This window comes from Podarcis filfolensis, assembly GCF_964270895.1.
Source record: "Podarcis filfolensis genome assembly, chromosome: 1".
NCBI classification, from domain to species: Eukaryota; Metazoa; Chordata; class Lepidosauria; order Squamata; family Lacertidae; genus Podarcis; species Podarcis filfolensis.
Genome location: NC_139604.1, coordinates 80,211,662 through 80,227,711, shown reverse-complemented (window position 1 = coordinate 80,227,711; position 16,050 = coordinate 80,211,662). Strand labels below are relative to the sequence as shown.

Genomic DNA, 16,050 nt, shown 5'->3' with positions numbered 1-16,050 from the left:
GTAACCACAATAGCCGTTTTAGATGAGCCAGAACTATAGCTCTATCCAAAACGTATTCTATGGCTATAAAATCTACACAGAAAACAGGGCCAGTATACCTGAATGAGCGTCTCCACCCCCATCGTTCTGCCCAGACACTGAGGTCCAGCGCCGAGGGCCTTCTGGCGGTTCCCTCACTGCGAGAAGCAAAGTTACAGGGAACCAGGCAGAGGGCCTTCTCAGTAGTGGCACGCGCCCTGTGGAATGCCCTCCCACCATATGTCAAAGAATAAACAATTATCTGACGTTTAGAAGGCATCAGAAGGCAGCCCTGTTTAGGGACGTTTTTAATGACTAATGTTTTAATGTATTTTTAATCTTTTGTTGGAAGCCGCCCAGAGTGGCTGGGGAAACACAACCAGATGGGGGGTTTATTATTATTATTATTATTATTATTATTATTATTATTATTATTATTATTTCTAATTTAGCTAAAAGATTTAATGATAATGAATCACTGCCTGTACCTGTATGTGGCATTTCCTTTTTACTCGCTTTTTATTCTGAGGAATGATTCTAGGTGGCTAACTAAATTTAGATGCATTTGCAAGGTATTTATTGTCACTGTCCCAGCCAAGATCATATACAACCATCTCTGCTTCATGAATCTTTTGAAGCCTCTTGTCTGGGAAAGCAAATCTTTCTGCCATAGGACTCATTTTGCTGGACTCTGGACTATTTATAAATACTTGTCCAGATCAAGTCAACATAGGCCTTTGGTCATCAACCTCAATGGAAGACTAAAGTAACCCAGTCTAAAAAAAGAAAAGGCAAGAATAGGTGGGTTTTTAAAAAAACCTTTTCATGTTTTTTTTCCTCTAGCTGCAAGAAATTTGCCTTCACTGCCCAAGAGGATATAAAAGAGCCTACATGTGTGAATCATGAGAGGAATCTTTGTAGTTTATTCCAACAGCTGCTATAATAATGTCTGAATCTGTTTTAAAGACAATGAAAGATAGCAAATGATGGCCTGATAAAGAGTAGACCCATTAAAATCAGTGGACTGGAATAACATGAATTCATTAATTTCAGTGGATCAGCTCTTGATTTAGTTAGACAATACCCTATGTTAACAGTCTCCTCCTCATAATTATTTGATGCCCATCTAATCTAGCTTTACGGGCACTATCAGAATTTTAGGTGAAGTCAATTAAAATATTAAGTTAAGGCTTAAGCAGTATTAATTATTAGGTTAAGACTGAACTCCATATGCATTGTCAAAGTAATAAATTCCATCTGGGGAAACAATAACCTCCAATCTAATGCGCCACATTTTTCAAATTCTTTTTCCAAAGAAGTATGCATGGCTTCATCTTTAGGCAGACTTCAACCCAAGAAGACTTCAAAAACATTTCTGTTTTGTTTAGAAATTAACTGATGTGCTATGCAAGCTTGCTACTATTTTCTTGTGGGTTTGGGGTTTTCTAAATTGTTTTTAAATTATTGTTTGATCTTGAGTTTACATATTTGTTAGCCATCTTGTGGAAGTTTTTTTGTGTTTTTTTTTGGTTGTTGTTGTTCTGAAAGGCGACTATACATTTATTAAATGAATTTTAAAAGTATAGAAAAGTTTAACAACACAGAATTTTCTTTTTCTTCCTAGTACCCAAATGAGATATTTCCAAATCCTCTTCATGCTAGTTTACGTTTGAAATGAGACCAGGCATAATTCCATTTTTAGATGTTTTTGTAGGATATCTGTTTTCATTGATCCCACCAAGATGGATCTCATTAATCAATATACCATGATTATCAATCTTCACAGTTAATCTCACCCGTGGAGACCACAACTGTTACAATGATGACTGAATCAATACCACATTTTCACTATCTCGCCCATGTTATGTAGATTAAATAATTTTCTTAGACTGTATCAGTAGTTAAGGCTGCAATCCTGATTCATGCTGACTTCATAGGAGTCAGGATTACACCCTTCGTAGGAAATAATAATTAATGATTGGGGCTGAATAGAACTTTTCTGAGATATACCTGTATAAATGGATTCATTTTTTTGCTCATTTTCACTTGGATGAATAATTTCAGGTAGTGTCTCTTTGCTCGATGAGTTTGTAGAGTATCTTTCTTCATTGGACCATTCAAGATATATGCCATGAGATGGTGGGCCTTGAGTGGATTCTTCAACTTTCATCCCATTATCTGCTTTTGTGGTGAAGTATTTGTTAATTTAATATATGCAGAACCACTGTCTATTGTACATGCATCTTGCAGTTCAATATGAATCCAACTACACTGGTGGCACTCAAGGAAAAAGGGTGCCTTTTAGGGGTCTGTTTATCTGTCACTAAGTCAAGATTCTCTATTACCACTTTTTGTATAAGCACTTTTCAATAAAAAAGCAACAGTTCATTTCAGTTAATTCATTTTAGTTAAATCCTTTGAAACAATATCTTATCTAGCCATTATTATGTACATGTGAAGCAAGCATTTTGTATTTCACAGCTATAAAATGATTTTGGTTTTAGTTAAATGGTATGAAGACAACATATTTTGTTCATTTCTTATTTCCAGACAGCTAGGTTTCTAAAAAAAGAAAAGAAATAAGCTTGCAAATGAGGTATTTTGACTTTCTCATAGACACATGCTGTTTATGGCACAACTACCAAGTATTTGTAAAAACAAATTTGTTCTTTCAATGTTGTGACGGTAAAGCAGGCAACAGAAATACAAATTAGTAAATACTGTAGATAATTTTGGTTATCTACAGTAAATGTGGAGTATTTTCTACTTGAAGAAACATTAAAACAAACGAAATGGGCTGCATCTACACAACAGAGGCCCAAGCAAAATAATTGTGTGTAAAGCACTATGACACTAATGTTCTTGGTGTCAGAGATTGAATTATATCAGGGTGGTGGTGTCAAGATGAAATAAAACTAATATGATATGAAGCCCTACTCGGATGATGAAATGTGACTTATCTGTTTGAATGGAGTAGTGGCTCTTCTCAAAGCTACTTCTTTTTAAAACTTAGGTACCTCTGATGCAAAAGAACATAGGTCCACCATTCTTAACACTGACTGAGGTAGCAGCACAGAGAAATGTGCATAGGAGCCTCCAGAAGGGATGGCGCCGTTTGGAGGCTGGGCCTCCATGGACTGGCAGTAATGCCATCCATTATTGGGAATGCTAACAATCCATTATTAATGGAAAGTTTTGTCAGACTGCTATGATTATCTTAGTGCCCTAATACTGGAATACTAGGAATTCACTTTAAAGGGTAGTAAGAAGGCCAAAATATATGTGAGATGCAGGTCTGTGAATGTAGCTGCTGTGTAAGGGGCAGGTAAACTGGATCAGAACCGTGGCATAGGAGGGGCTGCTGCTTTCCTCCTGTGCAATTACCAGAATAAAAATTGCTTCCGTTTCTGAAGACCATGTTTCACCTCAAATGGAGAAGCATCAGACCACAGTTCTAATAAAGGCTGGACTTCTCGCTGAGACATAAAAGCCTTCCTATTCGCTGACATAAAAGAGAAATAGAACTGAACATAGGAAGATTACATTAACATCCTGCAGGCAGTACCTGTCTGAGAAGATTCATTGTCATGAAGCTTCTCACTTTGAGGGATAAGTGTTTCTAGGACACCAAGGATCGTTCTGTTTGTGGGAGAACCACTTCTCCGCCCAGGTTTGCCCACTGCGGATAACTGATCTTGAGGTGATTCTTCATGTTCAGCACTTTCATTGAAGGCTAGAACTATTGTAGCAATGATAAACAATGCAGGAATCAGTAACTCAGTATTTTGGATTTCCGTGTGTTTAGTAGACAGTGAGAGACTCAGAAAGTTCTGTGTGTGAACTCCAATGGAAACAGGCTCCGCCAATTGTTTCACCATAGGATGGAAACCTTATTTATGCATGTAGAATCGCCACCTCAACAGAAGTTAATAGGGAAGCCCATTCTGCCTGTCAGAACTCTCACCTCAACACAGTGTCACTGTACTGAGGTGGTTATTTGAATCAGTATAGTTCAAACCTTCCATGGGGAAGAAGCTTGACTCAGTGGCAGAGAATCTGCTTTGCATGCAGAAGGGTTCAATCTCTAGCATCTCCACACAGGACTGGGAAAGACTCTGTCTGAAACCTGGCAGAGCTGCTGGTAGTCAGTGTAGACTGTCCGTCTTGAGCTAGATGGACCAGTGGCGTGACTCACTATAAGGCAGCTTCCTGTGTTGAAGATGGCATGCTAATCACTAGTTAGTGCAAGAAGAGGTATAATTTTATCATTTTATATAATTTTTCTTTCTGTGTGGATAGAATGACTAATGCACAAACCAATTCGGCCAAAATGCTTGGATGAAAATTCAGTCTTCTTACAGAATCAGCTACTTCCACTGAGTTCAGTAGGCTTACATCAGCTTAAACCCAGATTCTTCAATTTGCATACTGTAGCAATAAGTCTGGCAACCAATACAACTCAAGCTGCTGCATTGCCACAACAGGGATAACACAGAGATAACTTCAGAATAACCAAATAACAAAGTGGTCTTGATTTATACCTCTGTGTTCTCACACACGGCACATCCTTAATATTCGGTCAAACCACTGGCCCATCAAGCCCAGTACAGTCTACTTTTAGATATTTATATAGGTTTACTAGCCAATGGTATAAACATAAATTTTATCAGTATGACATATCTGGAGTACGTTTGACACTTAGATTGTACCTATCTATTTAAAATGTAACTAAAAATAATGGGAGAAGAACGGCTGCAAAAAGCAAAACTCTCAACAGTTTGGAACTGACATCTCTAATATATGGAAGAATAAAGGAAACTCACAACACCCCCCCCCCCCGTGACTAAAAGTTCTATTTTTAAGTATGGTTAAACACCATTTCTCCAGAAACCTGGATCAGGAAATGAAAGCAAACAATCCAAATGAAAATCTAATTCTACAGTTCACTATTGGTTCTGATACCTGTATGGTGGGAAGATTCTTCCTCCAGAGTTCTTTCTCTTTCACTTGATGGAACAAGCACAGGATGCAATACGTCTGAAGCTATGGTTGTAGGTAATGTGTCTTCAGTTTCTAATCCAGAGAGAGCACCATCTAGTGGATTCTGAGTTGAGTCTTCCTGCTTGAAGAAATCATCACTGGAGGACCCAGCTGTTATGATGATGTTTTGAATCAGTTGCAGTGTTATGCTTGCTGAACAACCATCCAGATTGTTCACTTTCTCTTGTTAAACTAGACATGGCTTGCTTTTTCAATTATGTGCATAAGCAAGAGGAGGAGGAAAGTAGATAATTTTTTTGGAAAGTATTGTTGAATTCACAGCCACCCAGTGTCATCACCTCGATTATCAGAAGTTGCTGATTTTCCAGACAGTGCCCCAGAGACCAGTAGGAATAGCGGAAAGGCGTGTAACAGTATTATAGGCAGAAAAGATGTGACAACAGCTTGCACCTTTAACTGATCTATCAAATGTCTTTGATAGATGCCAAGGCTTTGTACAACTGAAATCACAGCACCATCTTAAGTCCATAAACTTTTTCTTTCTTGTCTTCTTTTTCTTCTTCCTTTTTCTTTGAAACTGTACTTTTTGGAATATGTTTGGACATTTGTTCCAGGCACTAAGGCCAAATGCTGCAGATAGATAATGTTGGTTCACACATTCAACTTGAAAAAAATATTTTGGCTGGCATTCTGAGCCAGATGTAGTTCAACCATTTCAGCATAGCCTTATACAGTTCTAAAGGTGCTGCTGTTTAAATCCAAGGAAACGGTCAGAAGCGTCTTGAGGTACCACCACCACACCACCAGATTTTTCCTTCAGAGTCAAACCTTTTCCCAGCATTCAGCAGGAAGCATAATGTGTTGAACATTATGATGACTGCCTGAGATGAGCCCAAGAGAACATGCTTTAGATTTTGAGAAATAACACCAAGCCCACAGAAAGCCCTATGGAATAGGAAAGCAAGGTAGACCCCATCTGCAAGAGAAAATGCTAATACATTTCCATAATGAACCAAACCAAAATTGCAATGCAAGTTGTGTATGTGTTTGTATAAATGCCATTTATTCATCTTTCATTCCCTAATATTGCAGCCGTCCTCTAATGTTGGCAAATCTATATGCCCTTGGGTTCAAAAGATCTCTGTTTTCATGTGTTTGAATAGCAGTTTATATAGTTCTTTCTTTAAAACAAAGTGAACAAAATGAGCTCATGTTAGCTCCCAACTTTCTAAAGAAGGAACTGATTTGAGCCAATTTTGTGAAGTCTACAAGCACTGGCTACTTGAAAAACACAGCAGCAACTTGATTTTGTATGGGCCAATCTCATCATGTTTCCATACCGACTTTTACTGGCTGCTGCGTGTCTGATCTATGTGTACTTTAGCACTGCCAAACTTCCTTTGTGTAGCACTGAATTGAGGCCAACGTGGTTACATATGACAGCACTTTAAAAAATACTGCTTTAAGATATGGTTAGACAGGGATGACATGTTGGTTTGGAACTTCTGCAAATTTCAGGGAACTTCGGAGTCTAAAATAAATTCACATTTGGGATTTGTGACTCACTCTTGCTTAGCCAAAGCCAAATAACACGTGAGGTTTGGTTTCATGGTTTTGTTAAGATTTAACAGAACACATCTGGGGGGAAATGCCTTCAAATGTGTGGCTCTACTTTCTTTTTTTAAAGTAATCACAGCATATTATCTGCAGATGTAGTAGCAGATATACTACAGATGTAGCACTGCACCATGATTCTAGTTATAAACTAACTTCTAGACTTTGATACTGTGAGAGTTGATGTTGACATGAAAGAGGTAGTGTCAAGATCATGCTTTAGTAGTCATACCAGTAGCTGTTGAATAATGTTCATCATCACCTAGAGGAACAATTCGGGGTAGCACATCCTCCCTTGTGCCATTTGTTGAATATCTGACTTCACTGTCTTTTTCAGAGTGTACACCATGCAGAAATGAATCATGGGCCGAGTCATCATGCTTGACATCTTTGGTGGAGACCACAGCTGTTGTGACAATAGTTGAATTGATATTTATTTGACTATATTCCACACTACCACCAACCAATTAACATTGGTATTATTTCTTGGGTATAACACATGGGTATAACATAAGCCATCTATATTGTACAGGTATTTTTAATGCACAGCTCACATATCCATGTAGTTTCATCTTTAGCATCAAGTGGAGACTTACATGTGTGAGAGAGCCCTCTGAAATTCACCATCGCAGGCACAACAATTTGAAATCAAATGCAATACTTTACAGTGGACAGTTCACACATGTCCATTGAATGCCATCAAATACTGAATAAATAAACAACCATGAATCAGGATTATGTCCTCTTTAGATTGCAAATATTCACTCTGGCTGAAATTTGCTGCTGCAAGAGTAGTAGATCTGCAAGCAAAACCCATGATATGGGATAGAAAATTTTCCCAAATGAACATTTTTCTAGTTTCTGTTTCCTAAGTGGCAATGAATGGCTGCCAATTGTTAATGTAATATTGGGAAAGTTTGGACGTTTCAAAGGTTTTGTTCTATTTACTTAAACACAAGTACAATAAATATGCTAGGTTAGAAAATTTTCTGATGCAAACACTTCTGGAAAACCCACATCAATGGGCAAATGTCAGGATCATTGCCCTCAAATGTCTTGGAAAAATAGAATTTTGGAAACTTAACATTTTACTTTTGTTTTAAAATGATTTCATCAGAGTGGCAGAGACAAATTCTGCATTTATTTTAAGTTCAGGTGGGCAATTGCACAATAGTGCCACTAGTTTTGTACTACTGCTGAAGAAAATTGCAGTCATGACCACTGATGAGTTTCAGAGATCATTACAAAAATCCAAACTCAACCCTTCTGTTACTATCAAGTGCTATGCATACTAACCTTTCCACTTATAACCAAAGGTTGTCATTAAAACAAAAACTGGGATTGGTTCTGTGCTTTGAACAGCAACTTGATACAGAAAAGTAAGGGTACTTCTACATTGTCGTTACTCCTGGGTGCTGCTCAGTCATGTACCAGCAAACTCAGGTTATACAATTAAAGCAAGTTTTGTGCAACAAATCTGCTTCTCCTAAAAATCAGTCTTAAATGCAATGGAAAGTGTGTAAAGTGTGGGATAACAATGGCTTTATTAAATAAAAATAGTAAGTAAGTAAGTAAGTAAGTAAGCAAGCAAGCAAGGCTGTTGCTAAAGGCACAAAAATATATGTCTCCAACTACTGTATAAAATTATGTTGGAAAACAGTAAAATAAAGTTTTGATCCACAGAATTTTTTCCTTTGAAATGCACACTTTGACTTACGATTTGCTTTGCTTCACTGTGGAAGAACTATAGCAAAATGCATGATTCATACAATGAGACCCACTACACTTCTGATAGATACAAATGACTACAAGCCACTTGACTGATTTCACTAATTGCATTTTCCACAATTAGAGAAAGAATAATCCAGGAAGATATGAACAACATATGTTAGTTTAGCATATAACTTGATGCTTGTTGCTAAATTCAAAGAATAGCTTTTACCACCACCACAAAACAACCACCATCTCACCACAGCAAAATAAATTTGACCTCATAGACCACCTGTGCACAAATAACATGAATGATAAAAGTCGGAGCCTAGAGATTAAATGTACTGATAGGAATGGTACTTTTCCAAATACAACTGAAGGCACCAGCACACTTTGCAATGTCCCCATCATAGAGATAATCCAATGCAAAAGAAACCAAAGGAGTTTCAGGATGTTTACCAAGGAAAGTGTAAACAAAAAAATTTTTTTCCTTCCAGTAGCACCTTAAAGACCAACTAAGTTAGTTCTTGGTATGAGCTTTCGTGTGCATGCACACTTCTTCAGATACCAAAGTGTATCTGAAGGAAAGTGTAGTTTCATAATATGCATTCCTAGGACAAATGCCTAACATACTCCAATGAGAAGAGGTAAGTAAGGCAACTCAGAGCTAAATGAAGCTCAAGCATAAAACACAAAATTAGACTTTTGTTTGTAAGTATGCATCCAAGTTTCCATTTCCAGAATAAGCCAATAGGATTATACCAGTGTAGGATATACATAGAAAAAATGGCAGAGTAATATAATTCATGGTACTCAATTAAACCTTCTTTGCTTTGTGTTGTCTATTATTAAGCAGTAATCTTCCACTATATCCAGAATTTCATTATAACATTATAAATTAATTTTCGATTCGATGCTGTTGTATTTCTGAATTATGTATGGTGCAAATTATTCCTTATAGATTATCATTTATTACTTCTAGAGTGCTTAATATGTACACATACATCCAAATCCCATTGTTTACTGAGACACATCTAATGACTTTCATTATAGCGCAGTGCATACATTACAGGAATTAATGCTTACTGGTTTTCGATGGCCGAGGTTCGTTATCACCACTGCTGTTCCATTCAAGAACGGTTTCAGGATTTAAGTGCCCAGACCCTTCTCCATAATGATCATCATCATCATCATCATCATCGCTACCATCATCATCATCGCCACCATCATCATCATCACCAACAACATCATGATGTTCTTCAGAACTCTTATCTAGTGATTTGATTATGTAAACCTACGATAAGCTTTTAATATCATTATCCATTTCCCAATCACCAAAGTATTATCCATCCTTATCCTTGTCTTTCTTATTTGTGGTAGTGTTTTCAGAGCTCCTCGTTAGAGATGAATAATGAGTAAGAGATTAATAATGCGTCATAGATTTATTGGGTGGAAATAAACCAACGAGTGGTGGCGGTGCAACAATGTACAGTGGGCATCAAATCAATAAGAGTGTCTGTGATCCAGTGCATGGCAAGAAGATGGTTGAGTTGGTTACAGTTGCCTTGTATCACTGTATCACAAGGCATTGTGAGTGATATAATAAAGAGAAGAGAGAGCATTTACAAGGCACTCAATACACCAGGATATGCTCCTGGGAGGCACTGCAAGATCCTTTGGATCCCACTAGAGAAAAGTTGGAGCTCTGAATATGGGTGATTTATAAGAATCTCAGTGGAAATGCTATATTCTTACTGTATAATTTGCTACCATAAGAAAAGAGACAGTTACACAGAAGTTAGAGACAGCACAAGAGAATTTTCAGTTTATGCATCCCACTGCCACCACAAATAATGGAGCTGGCATTAAGAACAACCAATGGATAAGAAGAAATAAAGTTACTGACAAAGCAACTCAATATTAGGATGCTTTGAGAAGTTATTAAAAGAGCAGGGGATCTCAGCAATACATAGAAGTAGCAATAGAGGATACATATTCAGTCCAAAAGAATATTCATGCATATTCAGTCCGAACTGTATATTCAGATCCAAAGATTTCTGACTAAGTGGGGCTTTATTGAATAGAAAAATCCTTACAGAATTAGGGGCTGTTTTCTACAATCAACACACTACTTCTGTTGTTACCATTAAGTTTGTATTCTAGACCATTATAAACGATTGTTAGCAGTTAATTTTTTTACCCCAAGTTCCTTCAATGGGATGATGCACCTCCTTAAAATCAATACTGGTGGACATTTTCTCATGTGAGTTGTGATGAGGGCTGACAGCTGTTCAGACAACAGAGGAATGAGTTATGATATTTTTATTTGTTAAGCCAACATTTCCCAGCTAAGCTACTATCCATCAACACCTTCCTGAATAAACAACTTGCCTGCCAACAATAAGATTAATAAGAGGAAGGGAGAAAGAGGCTTAACAGTTAGGCGTTTGGTGCTTAATTCAAGAAAGAGGGGTCTGTTCCTATAGTTCTTGCATTGACTTCTCACAGGAATTGAAAACCTTGTAGTATTTATCAAAATCAGAAGAGTTTATTTATACACTAGAGAGAAGTTAGCTTAGGGCACAGAAAAAGAGCAGGACATTGATAAAATAAAGCCAAATATAATACTAATCAATAAGGAAGCAAAATAAAGTGGAGGAAAAATTAAGTGAGGGTATTGAATCCCTTTATTTAAATTGTGGTGCATCTACAAGCCATTTTAGTGAATCCCAAAGCCCTTACTCACACCCACCCACCAAAGTTTTACCGTATTTATTTTTGTGCTTACAATGGGTGGAATCCAATCAGGGCACTTATGGTAACAGAAGGCTTTTGATTCAGTAGGTGCCTCTGCTAATGGACAGGGAGGGCAAAAGATTTTTCCCAATTCACTCTTCGTCCTGCAATCCATCCCCACAATAGCTTATACTGTGTTTTGGAAGGTACCCCAAGTTTCTGGAGCTGTTTTTCAGGGGCACTGTGGAAGAGATCAGCAAATGTTTCCTCCTCTCAACCACTGGATCAAAAGCCCTTCCATGAGCTCAGGGAAGAGAAAGAACGAGGATTCCTTTCTGTATGTATGTATGCAAAGGGTTGCCTGTTATTGACTATATTATTTTTTATGATTTTAGAGTTTCCTCTTTTTAAACCTTGCATAAGAGAAAAATAGGACAAAGTGTCAGGCCAAGAAGCACTGCTCACAAAACTGTCCTCAAAAGATCACTAAGAGAACTGGATCTCATAAAGTCATTTGCCCATTTTCTGTCTTTCTCGTTTCCCATTGCTAATTGGCCACAGTAAGCTGCTATTTTTTTATTCCTGTTTGCAACTTTGATTTGGTTTAAAGAGAAATGTCAAGCTGATGTGGTCAAGAATCCTTAAATAGGGAGAAGTAAATACAAGGCTTTGTGTGTTTGTTATAGGCTACAGAAAGATCAGTTATAATGACTGTTTTCTGGTCCATGGTAACGCCAGAACTGTCTAATAACGCTGGACTATGGTTTAGTGCTACATTCATGAGCAAGAAAGAGCTGCCATGAGACTTGCGCTTGTGCATTCCTTCTGCCCCTTTCTGATCACAGGGAGAATATTTATTTTCATTTTCTGAGAAACCTGGCTTGCCATTATGTAGGAACCAGGGACAGTGGTTTAAGAGAAGCTGTGCTTATTTAAACAAGCCTGGTTCATAACTCAAGGTTTGAAGTTGGATTGTTCAGAAACTGATCAGAGTTTGGTTTACACCAATCTCTGGTTCATATGTTATCAGTTAAGATTCTTTGAAACTGGAACTAAATGCTCCAGAAGCCTTCTCCCTGCCACATGGAAAGAGAGTAGAAAACAAGCATGCCCAAGACTCACAGAAGCTTCCTTCACTTTGTGCATGGTTTGTGCACCTAAACCATGGCTTATCATTATGTGCAAATGCAGTGAATGTGAAAATCATCTAGGTTATACCAGACTTCAGTATAATACCAGGCTAAGGTGTCACAGTGTAATAAAATTGTTAAGAGTAATGAAGAAAGCCAAAACAATGCCTTTCTGGATTCAGAATATGAATGGCAATTACAGCGGTGAATGTTTTGACAAGATAATGATTTCATGTCAACGGGCTTTTGTGACAGTTCTCAGAAAAATATAGCTATGAAGTTTTAATTGGTGCCTAAAAGAGGAGAAGTGCAAAGGAGAAAGCCATGACTAAATTATAATTATCGAAAATAATGACAAAGCAAATGGAAGAGAGTACAATGCAAGACTATGGAACTAGTTCCTCTTCTACAGCTACATGGGGAAGATACCTGATAAAGCTAGTTTACACAGCAAAGATTTTACCCTAATTCTTATTTTCACAACTAACTTTTATCCATTATTGCATATATCTAAAACAATTTCAAAATGATCCATATTATTTAGAAATATTTGAATTGAGCACAGTGCTGCAGAAGGCCTCCCATATTGCACATTGCAAGGAAAGATGCATGTGTGTGCTTAGTATGCGCGTACCTTTTTCACAGGCACATATGCGAAGCTGAGGCATTTAATACCTTCTTGGCCAAAAGGAATTGCTGCATTGTGCTACAACCAAGTAACAACAGTGAACCTGCTAGGTCAATCCACATGACCACTTCCAGCATAGTAATTGCTGTGCACTTCCACTGGCAGTACAGTATGCTGATTTGTGCTTCCGCACGATGGTACAAGTGGTTGGAGAAAAGAGGACCTGCGGTCAACTTGTGCACTGTTCTACATGCCACTGGCCGCCACATGACTGCACCCGCTCATATTGCCAGTGCTCAAGCACAACAGTCACTGTGCTGGAGGCGGCTGCAATGCTGGTTTCAGTCACAGCAGACAAAAGACTAGCAGCAACTTCTCATTGAGAAGATGAGTTTCTTGCCCAAGCATTTTTAAGAGCGGGGGGTGGCAAACTGACTAGAACATTTGTAAGGCATTACCCTTCCTGGAAGTTGCATTGCGCACTTCTTTGTGTTCCTCCGACTGCCACCATGAAGGGAATTCTTCAGGAACCTGTCGAACTTGAGTAGAGTTTTCAGGGCGCTTCTCATTGTTTGACACTTCACCAGCTGTAATGATGGCAGAGTAACTAACAGGTTGGATATATGCTGTGGCAGATTAACTCCATTAATCTGTCTTCCGTCACCATCACCAGGACTTCCTCTTAATGGAGAATGAAGGATCACGTCCTGTGTTCTTGAATGGCGTTAATGTTGATTTTGTTTGTTTGTTTATACAACACAGGCAAATAGTCCTCAGCTTGGCCATAATCCAAAATAAGGAAAATGTATAAAGGGGCACCAACAGAGAGAAAAGAAGGCAGAATAACACACTAAATGGTATGACCAATGTGAGTGCAAATTAAAGATGTGAAGGCTGAGTGTATGTTGGGAGAATAAGCAAGTATGAGTAAGCTTCAGAAAATATCTACAAGGCCATTTTCCCAGTAAAAAGAATTATGCTTACTGATACTAGGAGAAAGCTGAGTTTTTCTGCCATACTTATCCCCTTCGAGTCCAGGTGTTTTGTATTCTTCTGCTGGATCTTCTTGCTTCTCATGTGAGTCTAAATCTGTCATGATGAAGTTAAAGGGTTGTAAAGATTTTCATTTTTATCCACAACACATTTGAATATTTAGCCATAACTGGAAAAGCAAAACTGGAATTTAGTGCTCTTGTGCTAGAGCACAAATGGACCCATCGTGGGATCTTCCCTCTTCTGCTATGAGGATGGTTTAAGGAGTTACTTGCTGAACATTTTCCATCGTTATTTACTTCTGTTCCAGTGCTGAGTCTTGGTCTTTTCCTTGTGGCAGTGAAGAGAAAGAGAAGAGCGCTATCATTTCCTCATCCATTCATTTACATCACTCTGTGAGAGGAGGAGATGTAAACCTGATGGAGAGCATTCTCAATGATAAGAGGGAAAGCAGCAGCAATCCAAAGGGGGGAAAGCCTTGGTGAAGAGGAAGAGATCAATGAGAAGAAAGAAAAATCTCACTGGTGAGAAGACAAACCAAGCGGTATCTTTCCATTTCAGAACAATGGAAAATGTGAGAGTGAATATAGCAAAGATGTTCATGCTGGAAATTCTTTCATGTATTTTTTTTTCCAAATGACAGCTTGTTGCTTTCATGTTTATTCTAAGAACAGCGATTCTTAGTTTTCAGCTTTGAGTTCCCAAAACATGTGCAAGGAATGGCATTTATCCTTCACCCAGAGTGTAACATTGCCCATTTTCTTGGATGATTTCCAGTACAGTGACATTCATTATCATCTGGTAATCAGTAATTATCTATTAGGTTCACAGAATCAGACAAAATTGGAAGGGGTATTGCAGGCAATATAGCCCAGCCCACTGCTGAATGCAGACTGCAACCATGGCATCCATGAGAGATGGCCATCCAGCCTCTTCTTAAATGAAGCATGGAACAAGACTTCAGATGGCTTCGTTCCCCAAGAAGCAACACAAGCATAGCAGGATTAGCAGTCAACTGAAGCCTCTTCCCAAACTTAAGGTTTCATCTAACCAAAGTTTAGTGTACAGAAATGTATGGTATAAATACATACTAAGCATACAACAGAATGTATTCAGTGCTTGGCTGGAATGCAGTTCGGTTGACAAAGTAGAAATCTTAGGCAGGAGAATTTGTTTCGCAAACACAAAGACCCCCAGAAACAACAGGGGTGCATCAAGAGGATGAAGCAGCTAAGAGGAAGACCCCCAACTCCTGGTTGCACCAGTGCACAGATCAACAGGCTCAGGATGACCTTTGATCTAGTTATAGAGCAGAACTGCAGAGAAAAGGCCACTGTTTTATTCAGCCTCAAAATTCAGAATAACTTAGAACAATTATTTATTTTACAGATGATGTCCTGGTGATAATGTGCAACATGGACAACTGTAACAAGAGACCAAATAAATAAATAACCAATTCTAGATCAAACAACTGCAGCAATTTTAAAGTACCATTAATTATACATTTATAAAATCAAGAAGTTGGTTTGGTCCAGGCTAGTGGACTAATTAGATTAGTGCTAAGTGGTTTTATTGGCTGGCTTTTTAATACTCCTTATATCAGCTTGCCCTTTTCATGAACTTATATAGTTGGGGAGTATCTAGCTTATGAACTTGCCATCATTTCTCAAAAAGCTGGTTTGAATCTCCAATCGCTATAATTCCTTAGACCACCCCTGAAGTGAGAAAGCTGAGATCAAGATTAGAAACGCACACTATTCACAAGTTTCTGCTCCGCTGCCAATTCCACAAATCTACTGTTGCAAGTTAGAATGACATGTAAGCAGCAGACCCACAACTATTATCTGTGAAAAGAAAGAGCTGTGGTGTGAATTGCACAAGACTTTCCAGTGAAGGCAACTGTACAAGTGATGGGCAAAACTGGTTCAAATCTGTACTGCTGTCTACATTTCGATGCAAAAATTTAAATCGTGCAGTTATGAATGACAATACACATGCAGTGTAAAGCTGGTGATTCAAACACACTGCTTTTGCAGGTATTGGCCTCAAATTCTTGCTGTCCCAGCATGCAGGACATATTTCACACATCCCTAATACCAATCTTCCTTCCAGCACCTTCATGCCCTGCCCCTGCTTCCGGAGCATCAGCTGTTAGTGAAGCCTTTCTCCATGTTATGCATTGCTACATGAAGGGAAGTCACCACCACCAGTGCAAATTGT

At 38.3% G+C, this 16,050-nt stretch overlaps 1 protein-coding gene across 26 annotated transcripts in view; it reads right to left on the bottom strand.

The window, feature by feature from the left end:
• Nucleotides 1–16,050, bottom strand: part of CD44 (CD44 molecule (IN blood group)) — a 69,833-nt gene that overhangs the window by 11,514 nt on the left and 42,269 nt on the right. For 9 of the 26 annotated variants that reach the window (XM_083601552.1, XM_083601533.1, XM_083601534.1 and 6 more), the window contains exons 7-14: nucleotides 13,822–13,926; nucleotides 13,296–13,424; nucleotides 10,544–10,630; nucleotides 9,430–9,615; nucleotides 6,866–7,039; nucleotides 4,981–5,169; nucleotides 3,584–3,757; nucleotides 2,029–2,199 (exon numbers count right to left, since the gene is read on the bottom strand). In XM_083601552.1, the coding sequence (XP_083457678.1) occupies nucleotides 2,029–2,199; nucleotides 3,584–3,757; nucleotides 4,981–5,169; nucleotides 6,866–7,039; nucleotides 9,430–9,615; nucleotides 10,544–10,630; nucleotides 13,296–13,424; nucleotides 13,822–13,926 (1,215 nt within the window). The remainder of the gene's footprint in view (nucleotides 1–2,028; nucleotides 2,200–3,583; nucleotides 3,758–4,980; nucleotides 5,170–6,865; nucleotides 7,040–9,429; nucleotides 9,616–10,543; nucleotides 10,631–13,295; nucleotides 13,425–13,821; nucleotides 13,927–16,050) is intronic. The other 17 variants (XM_083601557.1, XM_083601558.1, XM_083601542.1 and 14 more) reach the window with 10 other exon arrangements.